General features: G+C 45.0%; 1 protein-coding gene across 1 annotated transcript in view; it reads left to right on the top strand.

The window, feature by feature from the left end:
* The window catches only part of CDKAL1 (CDK5 regulatory subunit associated protein 1 like 1), a 1,735,794-nt gene that overhangs the window by 643,274 nt on the left and 1,078,605 nt on the right, over window positions 1–13,915 (top strand). Inside the window, exon 7 of the mRNA XM_030211517.1 lies at window positions 8,212–8,332. Coding sequence (XP_030067377.1) covers window positions 8,212–8,332 — 121 coding nt within the window. The remainder of the gene's footprint in view (window positions 1–8,211; window positions 8,333–13,915) is intronic.

The raw sequence follows: 13,915 nt of genomic DNA, 5'->3' as shown, positions 1-13,915 counted from the left end.
TGCCCCTGCTCCCTCATCTGGTAAAGAGGTTGAGGCCCCCGGAGGTAAACGCCCTCGGGTTGATTCCCAGGCCTTGGAGGACTTTGTCTCCTCCGATGTAGATGAGGGCAGCGTATCTGAGTTCTCCCAACGGTCCTTTGCGGATTCCTTGGAGGAGACGGATCCCCGCTCGGATGGAGCGGATGACCCCTCTGCAGCGCGGCTCTTTAGCTCAGAGGATTTGCCCAACCTGTTAGTGCAGGCCATGGGCATTTTGAAGATTTCCTCTCCGGAGGACGTCTCTCCCTCAGCCCCTGTTGGCTCTGCCATTATGCTGGGGACGAAGCGCCCGCCTAGAACCTTCCACGTGCATGACGCCATGCACACCTTAATTTCGGCTCAATGGGATGTCCTGGAAGCGAGCCTTAAAGTGGCTAGGGCTATGTCCCGCCTCTATCCTTTGCCTGAAAGTGAACGTGAGGCCTATCTGTGGCCTACAGTGGATTCTTTAATCACTGCGGTGATTAAGAAAACGGCATTGCCGGTGGAAGGTGGCACGGCCCTAAAGGACGCCCAAGACAGAAGATTGGAGGCGGCCTTAAGGTCGTCCTTTGAGGCGGCTGCTTTAAGTTTGCAGGCCTCAGTTTGCGGCTCCTATGTGGCCAGGGCGTGCCTGACTATGGTGCAGCGGGCTTCCCCCTCGGATCATTCCTTGAGGGCTGATTGGCCGGCCCTGGAATCGGGCTTAGCCTATTTGGCAGACTTGCTGTATGATGTCTTGAGGGCCTCAGCTAAGGGCATGGCTCAGACAATCTCTGCGCGGCGGTGGCTTTGGCTGAAGCATTGGTCTGCTGACCACGCCTCTAAATCCCGCCTGGCTAGATTGCCTTTTAAAGGCAAGCTGCTCTTTGGGGTCGAGCTGGACAAAATCGTGACCGATCTCGGCACGTCTAAGGGCAAGAAGTTACCAGAGGTCAGGGCTCGGGCTAGTACTCGCCCCGGTACCTCCAGAGGACGGTTTCAGGAAGCCCGTCGGTACCGCCCGGGCAGGTCGGGCTCTTCTGCCCCCTCTTCCTTCAAGAGGAACTTCTCCCCCAAGCAGCATTCCTTTCGCAGAGACCGCCGTCCCGGAGGTGCTCCCTCCGGTCCTCCCCCAGGGTCTCGTACCCAATGACGGGGCCTTGGTCCACGCCCCAGTGCAGATTGGAGGACGGCTGTCCTCGTTTCTGGGCGAGTGGACCACAATAACTTCAGACGCTTGGGTGCTGGAAGTCATCAGAGACGGCTACAAGCTAGAGTTCTGCCGACCCTTAAGAGACGGGTTTGTACTCTCTCCCTGCAAGTCTCCGGTCAAAGCTGTGGCAGTGCAGCAGACCTTGGACAACCTGATCCGCCTGGGTGCGGTCGTTCCGGTGCCAGAAAATCAGCTTGGCAAGGGGCGTTACTCCATTTACTTTGTGGTACCAAAGAAAGGAGGTTCTGTACGGCCTATCCTCGACCTCAAAGGGGTCAATCGGGCCTTGAAAGTTCGGCACTTTCGCATGGAGACTCTCCGCTCTGTTATAGCGGCAGTGAAGGCAGGGGAGTACCTGGCATCCTTGGACATCAAGGAAGCGTACTTGCATATTCCCATCTGGCCTCCTCATCAACGCTTTCAGCGTTTTGCAGTCCTGGGCCGACACTTCCAGTTCAGAGCCCTCCCGTTCGGGCTGGCTACTGCTCCGCGGACCTTCTCCAAAGTAATGGTGGTCATCGCGGCCTTCCTGAGGAAGGAAGGAGTACAAGTCCATCCTTATCTGGACGACTGGTTGATCCGAGCCCCCTCTTATGCAGAGTGCGGCAAAGCTGTGAACCGGGTGGTTGCTCTTTTGAGCTCCCTGGGGTGGATCATCAACTGGGAGAAAAGCCAGCTGCGCCCAACTCAGTCCCTGGAGTATCTGGGAGTTCGATTCGACACCCAAGTGGGCAGAGTTTTCCTGCCAGACAATCGGATTGTCAAGCTTCAGGCTCAGGTGGACCAGTTCCTAGTAGCCTCTCCTCTTCGGGCTTGGGACTATGTGCAGCTGTTGGGCTCTATGACGGCCACGATGGAAGTAGTGCCCTGGGCCAGGGCTCATATGAGACCACTACAACACTCTCTGCTGCAGCGCTGGACTCCGATGTCGGAGGATTATGCTGTGCGCCTTCCCTTGGACCCAGCAGTGCGCAAGGCGCTGAGCTGGTGGACGCAGACAGACAAGTTGTCTGCAGGAATGCCTCTGGTGACCCCGGAGTGGATTGTCGTCACGACGGACGCCTCTTTGTCGGGCTGGGGAGCCCACTGCTTGGGAAGGACAGCGCAGGGGCTCTGGTCTCCTGCAGAGGCAAAGTGGTCTATCAACCTCCTGGAACTCAGAGCCATTCGGTTGGCGCTTTGGGAGTTCATCCCGGTACTGGCGATGAAGCCTGTACGGGTCCTGTCGGACAATGCCACGGCTGTGGCCTATGTCAACCGCCAGGGAGGTACCAAGAGTGCCCCTCTAGCCAAGGAGGCCATGAATCTATGCCAGTGGGCGGAAGCGAACCTGGAACAGCTGTCAGCGGCCCACATTGCCGGAGTTATGAATGTCAAGGCGGACTTTCTCAGTCGCCATACTTTGGAGCCCGGAGAGTGGCAGCTATCTGCTCAGGCGTTCTTGGACATCACGAAGCGCTGGGGCCAGCCGAGCCTAGATCTGATGGCGTCATCGGCCAATTGCCAAGTGCCGCGCTTTTTCAGCAGAGGACGGGACCCTCGATCCCTGGGAGTAGATGCTCTTCTCCAACAGTGGCCGACACAAGAGCTTCTCTATGTGTTCCCGCCCTGGCCCATGTTGGGCAGGGTGCTAGACCGGGTGGCAAAGCATCCGGGCCGGATAATCCTGGTGGGTCCGGATTGGCCCAGACGTCCCTGGTATGCGGACTTGATCAGGCTCTCAGTCGACGATCCTCTGCGGCTGCCAGTGGAGCAGGGCCTGTTGCATCAGGGTCCCGTGGTGATGGAGGATCCCTCCCCCTTTGGTCTTACGGCCTGGCTATTGAGCGGCAGCGGCTGAGAAAGAAGGGCTTCTCAGACAAGGTCATCGCCACTATGCTGAGAGCGAGGAAGCGCTCTACTTCTATGGCTTACGCCAGGGTTTGGCGTACCTTTGCAGCGTGGTGTGAAGCAGGCTCACTTTCTCCCTTCACTGCTCCAATTTCTTCAGTGTTGGCGTTCCTGCAAGAAGGTCTGGAGAAAGGCCTGTCGCTCAGTTCCCTTAAAGTCCAGGTAGCGGCTCTGGCTTGCTTCAGGGGCCGCCTGAAGGGTGCTTCCCTGGCTTCGCAGCCAGATGTGGTGCGTTTTCTCAAGGGAGTTAATCACCTGCGCCCTCCTCTGCACTCAGTGGTGCCTGCGTGGAATCTCAACCTGGTGCTAAGAGCGTTACAGAAGCCGCCTTTTGAACCCTTGTCGAGGGCATCTCTGAAAGACCTGACGTTGAAAGCAGTCTTTTTGGTGGCTATCACTTCAGCCAGAAGAGTTTCCGAGCTCCAGGCACTCTCATGTCGAGAGCCTTTTCTGCAGTTCACTGAGGCAGGAGTGACTATTCGCACAGTGCCTTCCTTCCTGCCCAAGATTGTTTCTCGCTTCCATATGAATCAGCAGCTCTGTCTCCCTTCCTTTCGTAGGGAGGACTACCCAGAGGAGTACTCTGCTCTCAAATATCTGGATGTGAGACGAGTTATCATCAGATACTTGGAAGTGACCAATGATTTCCGGAAATCGGATCATCTGTTTGTCCTGTTTGCAGGTCCTCGTAAGGGTCTGCAGGCTGCTAAGCCTACAGTGGCAAGATGGGTCAAGGAAGCCATTGCAGCGGCTTATGTGGCCGCGGGGAAGGTGCCGCCTATCCAGCTGAAGGCTCATTCCACTAGAGCTCAGGCGGCCTCGATGGCAGAGGCCGGGTCCGTCTCCTTGGCAGAGATATGCAAGGCGGCAACTTGGGCATCGGCCCATACATTCTCCAAGCATTACCGCTTGACTGTGGCTGCTCGGGCGGAGGCCCGGTTTGGAGCTTCAGTGTTGCGGTCAGGGATTTCTATGTCCCGCCCTGGGTGAGTACTGCTTCGGTACATCCCACCAGTCTATGGATTGATCAGCTTGATGATATGGAAGGTAAAATTATGTATCATACCTGATAATTTTCTTTCCATTAATCATAGCTGATCAATCCATAGCCCCTCCCAGATATCTGTACTGTTTATATTCTGGTTGAATTTTAGGTTCAAGTTTAGTCTTCAGTTACTTCAGGAGGACTTCGTGTTCAAGTTTTTTCACTTGGATTCTTCAAGAGTTGAGACGAGTTTGTGTTACAGTGAGCTGCTGCATTCCTCTCCCCTCCGTTTTACGGGGCTGGATTGAGACTTAAATTCTGCCGGCACTCCCTCCCGCTTCGTGCGGCTGTAGGGCAGCTTTGTACCCCTCCCGCTTCGGCGGTGTTAGGGTCAGTCAGCTCCTCCCGCGGTTGCGGTTGCAGGATAAGCCAGATCCCCCCGCATTGGCGGGGTGGTGTCCCTCCCCCGCTCCGCGGGGATGAGCTGGACGGATTCCCCTCCCCCACTTTTGTGGGGATGAGCTGGGTTAATTCCCCTCCCCCGTTTCGGCGGTGGTGAGCTGGGCAGAGTGTCCCTTTGTGGGTGTAATTCTCTAAGTGCTGAGTCCTGCGGATGGAGCTTTGATATCAACATACTGAGGAGTTTCCGGCAGCACATGACCACATATAGGGAGGCAAAAGTTTGCTCTCTATCTCCACCTGCTGGTAGATGGACACAACCCACCAGTCTATGGATTGATCAGCTATGATTAATGGAAAGAAAATTATCAGGTATGATACATAATTTTACCTTCCCTGCCCATAGCCACGGCCCTTTTCAACTGTGCACATTAGAATTTAGGTGCAGTTAATTACAGAATATGCTTAGCAAGTTGTGTGCATAAATACTAATTATTGCCTATTAGTGCTCATTATTGCTTGTTAAGTGCTGTTATCAACGCTGATTAGCTTGTTAAGCCAATTAAGTTACACACGTTGTTATAGAATATGCCTGGATTTCGGCACGGATCTCTAGGAGCTCTATATAGAATCTGGCAGTAAATGTGCAACTCTACTTGATATATTATCAAAAGTAGAGGACCAGTCATTTGAAACTGGCAGCGATAGAGTAATCAATTAATTTCCGGGGTAAATAATACCTACTAGAGTACTAATATTCTTATTACACCCACAGTACTCAAACTTCAGTTCTATAATCAAATTTACATACAAAGTAAAATTCATTCAATTACATTGTGTGGATATGTACAAACTTCACATATATCTCAGAGACCTCAGTATTCCTTGTCTACTAGTTCACCGACCGCTCACAATCGCACAATACACTCATGTATATCTAATCATTCTCACCATTCCTTTTAATCAATGTGTTTTTGACTATTACATACAAAACTCAAAATATCTTCACATTGAGTATTTAATATACATTTCAGATGAACCTCAATTTCGCACCATGCGTTATAAAAACGCATAGCAGTCCATGTCCTCCATGAGTCACTGATAATTGCGTTTTCAAAACAATAATAGAGATGATGGAAATCACAACAACACCGCTGCGGGAGGTAAAACGCTCCTTTCTCCGCTGCGTTAGCTACTTCCAGGATGTGTTAAGAACATATTAAGAGCCGACATACTGGTGGTTTCCTCAGTAGCCTGTCTCTAGCTCAACGCTACAATTTTGACAGGAAGTAGCTACCGCAACAGAGAAAGGAGCAGTTTACCTCCCGCAGCGGTGTTGTTGTGATTTCCATCATCTCTATCATTGTTTTGAAAACGCGATTATCAGTGACTTATGGAGGACATGGACTGCTATGCATTTTTATAACGTATGGTGCGAAATTGAGGCTCATCTGAAATGTATATTAAATACTCAATGTGAAGAAATTTTGAGTTTTGTATGTAATAGTCTAAAACACACTGATTAAAAGGAATGGTGAGAATGATTAGATACACATGAGTATATTGTGCGATTGTGAGCGGTCGGTGAACTAGTAGACAAAGAATACTGAGGTCTCTTTGAGATATATGTGAAGTTTGTACATATCCACACAATGTAATTGAATGAATTTTACTTTGTATGTAAATTTGATTATAGAACTGAAGTGTGAGTACTGTAGCAATAGAGTAATGTAATCTGCATATATGTAATATTGTATTTTTAATTGTTCAAGTGCCGTACCCACAGATTGATGCAAAATATTGAATAAAGAAGGGAATAGAGCTGAACCCTGGGGAACACCACAACCTGGTTTCCAACTCATAGAAAAACTATCATATGTTTTCACGTTATAACTTTGCATGAACAGGAAACCTCTGAACCAAGATAATACAAATCCACCAATACCCAAATTGGTCAGCCTAGATAACAGAAGATCATAATTGACCAAATCAAATGCTGATGAGAAGTCAAACTGGATGATAGCATTCTGACCTCTGCTTAGTAGAGATATGCCTTGGGCAATCAAAGCAGCTACCACAGTTTCCGTGCTATTTTTTTTTCTAAATCCCGATTGAGAAATATGTAGGATGTTATGATTATTCAAATAATCATCCAACAGTCTAACCACATAACCTTCTATCATCTTTACAAAAAGTGGAGTAAGGCCACAGGTCAATAATTGTAAGTTGCCTCGGGCACTTTTACTAAGGCGCACCTAAAAGTGGCCTGTGCTGGTGTAGGCGCGCGTTTTGGACACGCACAGGTCAATTTTTCAGTGTGCCTGGGAAAAAGGCGCTTTTTTGTGGTAGAAAATGTATGTGTGGCAAAATTAAAACCTGTGAGCATCCATTTTCGGCCTGAGACCTTACTGCCACCCACTGACTTAACAGTAAGTTCTCACACGCTAACCGGCCGGTAAGCGGCCAGTGCACATAAACTGCCGATTACTGCTGGGTAAGTGCCACACGGTAGAAAGTAGAAAATATTTTCTACCGCGTGTTTTGGGTGCGTGCCAAAAATGGAATTACAGCCTGGGGTGGTAGTTCCAGTTTGGTATGCATTGGACGCGTGTATGCACCTACGCACCTTAGTAAAAGGGCCCCTTAGAAAGCCAGAGATGACTAGTGAGTCTAAAATAAACCATTTGAATAGCTATTTAAACTACCAGTTTCAGCCCAGCAGGCATTTTTCACTGGCCTTTCATCAAATTGTATATCATCTGTGAACCATCTACTTAATAAATGTGGTAGAATAGTCAGGCTTCCCACTGCACATTTTTGGGATACCAAGGGCAGTGATGAAAGTAAAAATACATTTCTTATTATTTGATTTTGTTTTTATTCATGGAGATTAGATTTTGTTTTTGTTCAAAAAACTATTTATAAACACAGGTCCATAGTCTGTAGTTTATAGTAGGGAGAAATGTACTATATGAGACTCCCTTCCCTTGTCTCCCCTTGTCCCTCCATAAGCCTTTCAGTGTTAACTCTGAACCAGGTATTATGATGACTAGTCTACTGAGTGGCAGCATAGTCTGACTAGGGACTTGAATCTGCTATGTATCTGGGCATAGTGTTTCCACTAGGCTGTCAGGATAGGTCTGCTTTACTATCTTAACCTCCCCGCTGAATAGGGCTTACCTTGTACTCATCAAGATACCTGGTTCAGTTTATTGCAGAAATAATTCTTTATCCTTAGATAGCCAGGAGTTGGAAGTATGTAACCATTTCCTGAAAGGAAGAAGATCACTAACAAACAAAATGTCATTACACTAGCTGAGGAGCAGATTTTTGCAGCACCCCTTCTGTTCCTATTGAATTACAGAGTTCTCTGTGCTGACAGTGTGGTTAGTGTTTTTGGTTGTTGGTGATTGATTTTTCTCCTTGAAACCACTAGTATTTCTGCTATAACCCAGTGACTCTTCTGTCGGATGGTAGTAAGATAAAGTGTGTGGAGAAATCTGAGACAACAACACTGATGAACTAAGCAAACCAATGGGCCAGCAAACCAGCTGGAGATTTAATAGTTCTCTTTTTTTCATATAATGTTTTTCTCATCATTGCACATAAATATATATTTTTTAAATTATTGAAATGTCAGCATTAATGTATTTGCAAGAAAAGTACATTTCAGCAAAATGCTGTGACTCATGTTTGTATGTGTATTTGTGTGCTTCATTTGAAGGTCACTCGGTAAGACTGCTGGGTCAGAAAAAGGATAATGGAAAGCGGTTGGGGGGAGCTCGATTGGATTTACCAAAGATTAGGAAGAACCCACTGATAGAAATCATTTCCATCAATACAGGGTAAGTTTCTTTCAAATTTGCTCATAAAATATTCAGTGCTGCCTGAGAATTCAATTTCTTTTTCAAGCACAGTGTGATGCTACAGCTGAATATATAGGGGATGGGGGAAGAAGGGGGCATGTTTAGAATTAAAAGGAAACCCAAAGGAATTTTCAGTAGCTTTTATAGTCCTTGAAATATATTTTTCCCTATTTCTCTGTTAGATTGCCATTTGATTTTTATTTTTGTTGAGATGCAGATCTGTTCTTTTCATTACCATTATATGTTGTATTGCCAATATTAACTGTAATATATTCAGGATTTATATACTAACCCTACCCCCAGGTAAAACTCTGTAATAGAATATTTCTGTAATGTAGAAAAAATGTGTGTGCCTTTACCAAACATGTTTTGATATATGGCAGTCATATGCTATACATAAAACCATATGGTGTTTCTTTATCTAGACTTAAAAAAATTCAAAATTATTCATGATAGCTTCTTGTTTTCCAGATAGGTAAGAAATTGTAGATATCATGCAGTGTGCACAGTGTCTGCTTTTCATCAGCACTTTTGTTTTTACTGTTCATACATTTGTGTTGCCATTCAGAGAATCAAACACAATTACTTCAGGGTGCAATGTGCATGTGCGTATCCATGTACAGTATTTGTATACACTTAGGAAGATCATTGTTCCTCCAGCTGACATTAGTGGCATGGTGAATTAGACCATGGGCATTATGATACTGCTTTACCAAATTCTGATTAGCCTATCACATTTTCCCAAAGACAGAAGTGTTTCTTGATCAACACAGATGTGAGCGAACATAAGGGGCAGTATACTCACTTGCATTAAAACATCAGGTCACCCATTGTAACCTGCTGATTTTTAACTTGCATGATAAATTGCATTTCAACCCAATCTGTGCTAAACTTATTAATATGCAAATGTGCACAACACAGCCATGGTAAAATGGCTGTGCTGTCATGAACAGAATCAATTTAATATGGTCACACTGTGTGGGAATTCTTCCTCCCACATCCACTGAAATCCTCCTTCACCAACCTCATCCACAATGCCACTTACCATCACTAATCATCCTCAACTAAAAATTTAACTCACTAGATACATGGGGGTGAAAATTGTCTTCTGAGTGGCTAAATATGGCTGCCTTTTTTCACGAAAATATCAGGTGCTCCTGGGTAGGGGTAAATCAAAATTTATGTTGATAGTTTACCTACATAGATTTACACCTGAGTACTACTAAGCAATGCTTCTGCTTTTCCCTTTTTCTTTAGTTCCCCATTCTGTTTTCATGATCATAAAGTCAGTCTGTCTACAGACTGGCCTTACTTCTTCCGATCTCTCAGTTTCAGATGCCTCCCAAAGAAGAAGCCTGAACCATGCTTCCTAATCTAAAGTTATAGCCAGCTGGTCCTTCCCTCCTCCTGCATCCAATGATATACCAAAAACCCTTGAACGTCATCCATTTTAAACACTCCCTTCCCCTATGGAATCTCATTACTGCTGCAGAGGGTCTTCTGTCTTCATTGGCAAGAGGGATTCAGTCTCTCTGGCACTGTTGTGCTACAGAGAATACACCACCTAATGGCTGTTCACCATGTAACACTGCTGGACTGTGCCATTCTCTTAACTCAGTAATTTACCACTTTTTCCCTGTCTCATACTAGTTCTGTTAGTGCTGTGGTGTATATGTATATGTACTTCTGGTAGACTCCAGCTGCTTTCACCATTCCCCATCCATGGTATTCTTTGGATTTGCCAAGGATTTCCATGAATCATACAAAATCAGAAGCAGTAAGGATTGTAAAAAAGTTGTTTCATGAAATGCCACACTGGTGTTATCTTTTAATGCCAACATAAAATAATCAGTAGTTCAGGATTGACTTCAGCTATTAGGGATCAATAGCACTTAAAGGGCCTTATTCTATAAAGGTTATGTGCCTAAATTACGAGAATAATCTATGCTCCAAAATAGATTAAGCTCGTAATGTAAGAGCATAAATTTAGGAGCATAAGTTATGCTCATAAATTTAAGGAGTGTAAATTTAGGCATATAACCTTTATAGAATAAGGCCCAAAGTGGGTAATTCTCTATAGATTACCTAAAGTTAGGTGCTAGGAAGATGCACACTAAGTACAGATTCAATAATGGCAATTGCGTACATGAGTGCTGTTATAGAATACCAGTGTAAGTCTGCATGTACGCACCTAACTAGCTCAATGGCTGGCATAAATGTTTGTGACCTAACTGTAGGCAGTTAGGTGCATAACTATTAGTATTCTATAACCCCCATACGTAAGTGGTAGGCACATCCCTGACCCGCCTATGTCCCTCCCATGTCCATAAACCCTTTACAATTGCGTGGTGTGGAATTTGTGCCTAAAACTTATCGAATGCCATCTAATGGCAGTTATTCGCATAACTAATAATTAGCGCTGATTATAGCCAATGATTGGTCGTTAACGCCAATTAGCTAAATAAACTATTAGGTTATACATACAACTGACATTATTCTATAACTTGCGCATTCTACTTTGAATGCTAAACATAAAATTGTGCATGCAAGTTTATAGAATTAGGGGTATGCCCTTATTTGAAAACAATTACAGTAGATTCATAATTTACAATTAAAAATATACATTATCCCTGGATTCTATATATGGTGCTCAAAATTGTGCATGCAAGTTTGGTCATATACCCAATTTGCAAGCACAATTTAATTGAGTAATGAGCCAGTTTGTGCCAATAATTGGGCACTAACAATTATTGGCGCTAATTGTGAACAATTTGGATTTATGCACGTCTTGCTAAACACTAATCTATAAAGATGCATGCATGAATCTTTTAGCGCGTAACTGAAAAGGGAGCATGGGCGGGTCGGAGTATTATAGAATTCAGGAGATCTGCACGAGGATTTGTACCAGGTTTCAGTTGATGTAAACAGTGCCCAACTCAGAGTGTTGCTCATTTTTTTCAGTGCCCAAATTCTGATGCCATTTACAGAATCTAGTCCTACACTAACATCTGGGTGTTCACCAGTGTGATTCCTTGATCAGATACTCTCTATCCCAGGTGGCTGATGATGCTATGGAGGCAGGGTTCATGGCATCCTGGTGAGAAAATCATGGTGACCAGATTAGAGTACACTGTACAGGTAGTAACCGCTGACCTGTTACTACAGTATGAATATGAGGATGTTTCACCTATTTTAATATACCTCATATTAAAATAGGTGAAACATCCTCAGGTTGTAGTAAATAAAGGCTTTTGGCACTGGAATCCAAGTAACGGGGGCTGGGACAGAACTGAATAATCTCTCTGTTTTCAATTTAATGTTCCTTCCCCCACACACACACAAAATGAGAAAATCAGATCATGCCATTTTCAGCCTGTTAGCACTCAACGATGAAAGGAAAACTGGAAGAAATATTCCTAGAGTAAACTTAATGATTTTGTTGATAGCAGTGTTTGAATCATGCATTTTGTGCAGAACAGTTTTGTTGATTTTTAGCTCTGTTTTCCCATTATAGTGGTTTCTGTAGTACATTAAAAGTTTTCTCTTGTTTTAGTGTACTGGTCCCAAAGTAATAGAGCCATTATTTTGTTTTGCAATAAACCATGACTAAAAACAAGCTACACTTACTCTAACATGAAATTTGTATCATCACCCCTAATGTGTTTTTCATCAGATATTTATTTTATAGCTGAATTATTCTGCTTAAAGAATGGCATTCTTTTCTGATTGTTGTTCATTGTGCATCTTATTCAGTAGCTGCAACAAAAGTGTGAATGAGCTGTAGGATTGAATTATCAATGTGAAGAAATATATCAGTTTGAATAAAAGCATCTTTCTCGCACTTCAGTACCCTAATGCCGGAAATTGATCTAGTGTGGAATTCTGTATGTTGCTGGAGTTATTTTACACTGTACTTGCTTTACCAAATCTTACAAAGTGGTGTTTTTTTTTTGTTTTTTTTTTGCAACAGCAAGACCCGACACGGTGCCTGTTTATTTCTCCCTCGCTCGGCCATGGGCGTAGACTGGGGGGGTGAGGGGGGCATTGCCTCCCCCAAACAACAACGATGACAACTTAGTCTTCTTGCCCGCAGCGGCGAGCGGGTGGCCATAAAAGCAGCAAGCAGCCAGGCTCGACTCCGTCCTTCGCTTCCTGCCCTCTCAGCGTCCCGCCTGCCCGAAAGAAAATGACATCAGAGGAAGGCGGGATGGCGCAGAGAGAGGGCAGGAAGCGAAGGACGGAGTCGAGCCTGGCTGCTTTTACGCCCACCCGCTGCTGCACTAGCGGTGTTACCTCTGTCAGCCAAGTATTGCCTATTTGTCTTTAACCCGCTAGGGTGGGCCCTTTGCCTAGTGTATTGTGTCCTACTGTATGCCGTATGTTTGCATTGCTCTGCTAGTATTGAGATGTGCAGCTAGGCTGCTTGTGTTTGATTTCCCCATACAGCTAGGCTGTTCTACTTTACCTTTACTGTATACTTTATGCTTTGCATTGTTCCACTGGTATTGAGATGCGCAGCTAGGCTGCTTATGTTAGATTTCTCTATACAGCTAAGCTGTTCTACTTTACCTTATTTTATGTATTATGCTTCAGCTAGGTTAAACAGTATAGCTAGGCTGCCTGTTTCCTTTCTGTGCCGTTTGGCTACCCTTTCAGCCTTGTGTTTTTTGCTACTAATAAAGCTGCCTCAGTTCATCTCCACTTGTGGTCCAGTCCGGTTCATGGGAGTACTCTTAATTCTGAGTGGACTCGGTCTACCCAGAGGTTGGATGAGTGATTCTCACACTTATATCGTATGAAGGCTAACCTTCTTTCCCTTAACCTTTTCGGCTACTATGTTCAAGAACCAGAGCGGCCTTCTTTTCCTCTTTTTTTTTTTAATGTAATTTATTAACATAAATGTTAGTTGCCTTTAAAATAGCTCCTTTCAGTCTTGTCCACTGCTGTTCTACTTCCTTCAGCTGTTCCCATCCTGCTAACTCTTCCTTGAAAAATTCCCCCATCACAGCAAAGTTAGTTCTTTTGAAATCCAGGACCTTCAATCTCAATAAGCTCTTTCCTTTGTCTTAATATTGAACCACACCATTCGGTAATAACCAGATTCCAAATGGTCTCCCACTGTGACATCAAAAACATTCTCTCCGTTTGTAAGCACTAGGTCCAGAATAGCTCAATTCTGCGTTGGTTCCATTACCCACTGCTGAAACAGTTCTTCCTGTAGGGAATCCAAGATCCCTTTGCTTCTTGAAGACCCCACAGCAGGAAAGCCTCAATCGACATCCTCCATATTAAAATCACCTATCAGTACTACTTCCCTTTTCCTAGCAATCTTGTGGATGTCTTCAATCATTGTAGCCTCTAGATCTAGAGGTTTGTTTCCCATATTGTGGTATACAAGACTCTCCAGGTGTTACTCTTTTTTCCCCTTCTATAGGGGCATTTGATGTCCTACCTTCCTGATGGTTATTTATGGCTTTGGGGCCTTTATTACCCATCCCTAGCAAGTTTAGTTTAAAGCCCTCCATGGTTCCATGGCCTGCATTTGACAGAAGGGACTTGTGA

Source organism: Microcaecilia unicolor, chromosome 1, assembly GCF_901765095.1.
Source record: "Microcaecilia unicolor chromosome 1, aMicUni1.1, whole genome shotgun sequence".
In the NCBI taxonomy this organism is placed as follows: Eukaryota; Metazoa; Chordata; class Amphibia; order Gymnophiona; family Siphonopidae; genus Microcaecilia; species Microcaecilia unicolor.
This window is presented reverse-complemented; position numbering and strand designations above follow the sequence as displayed.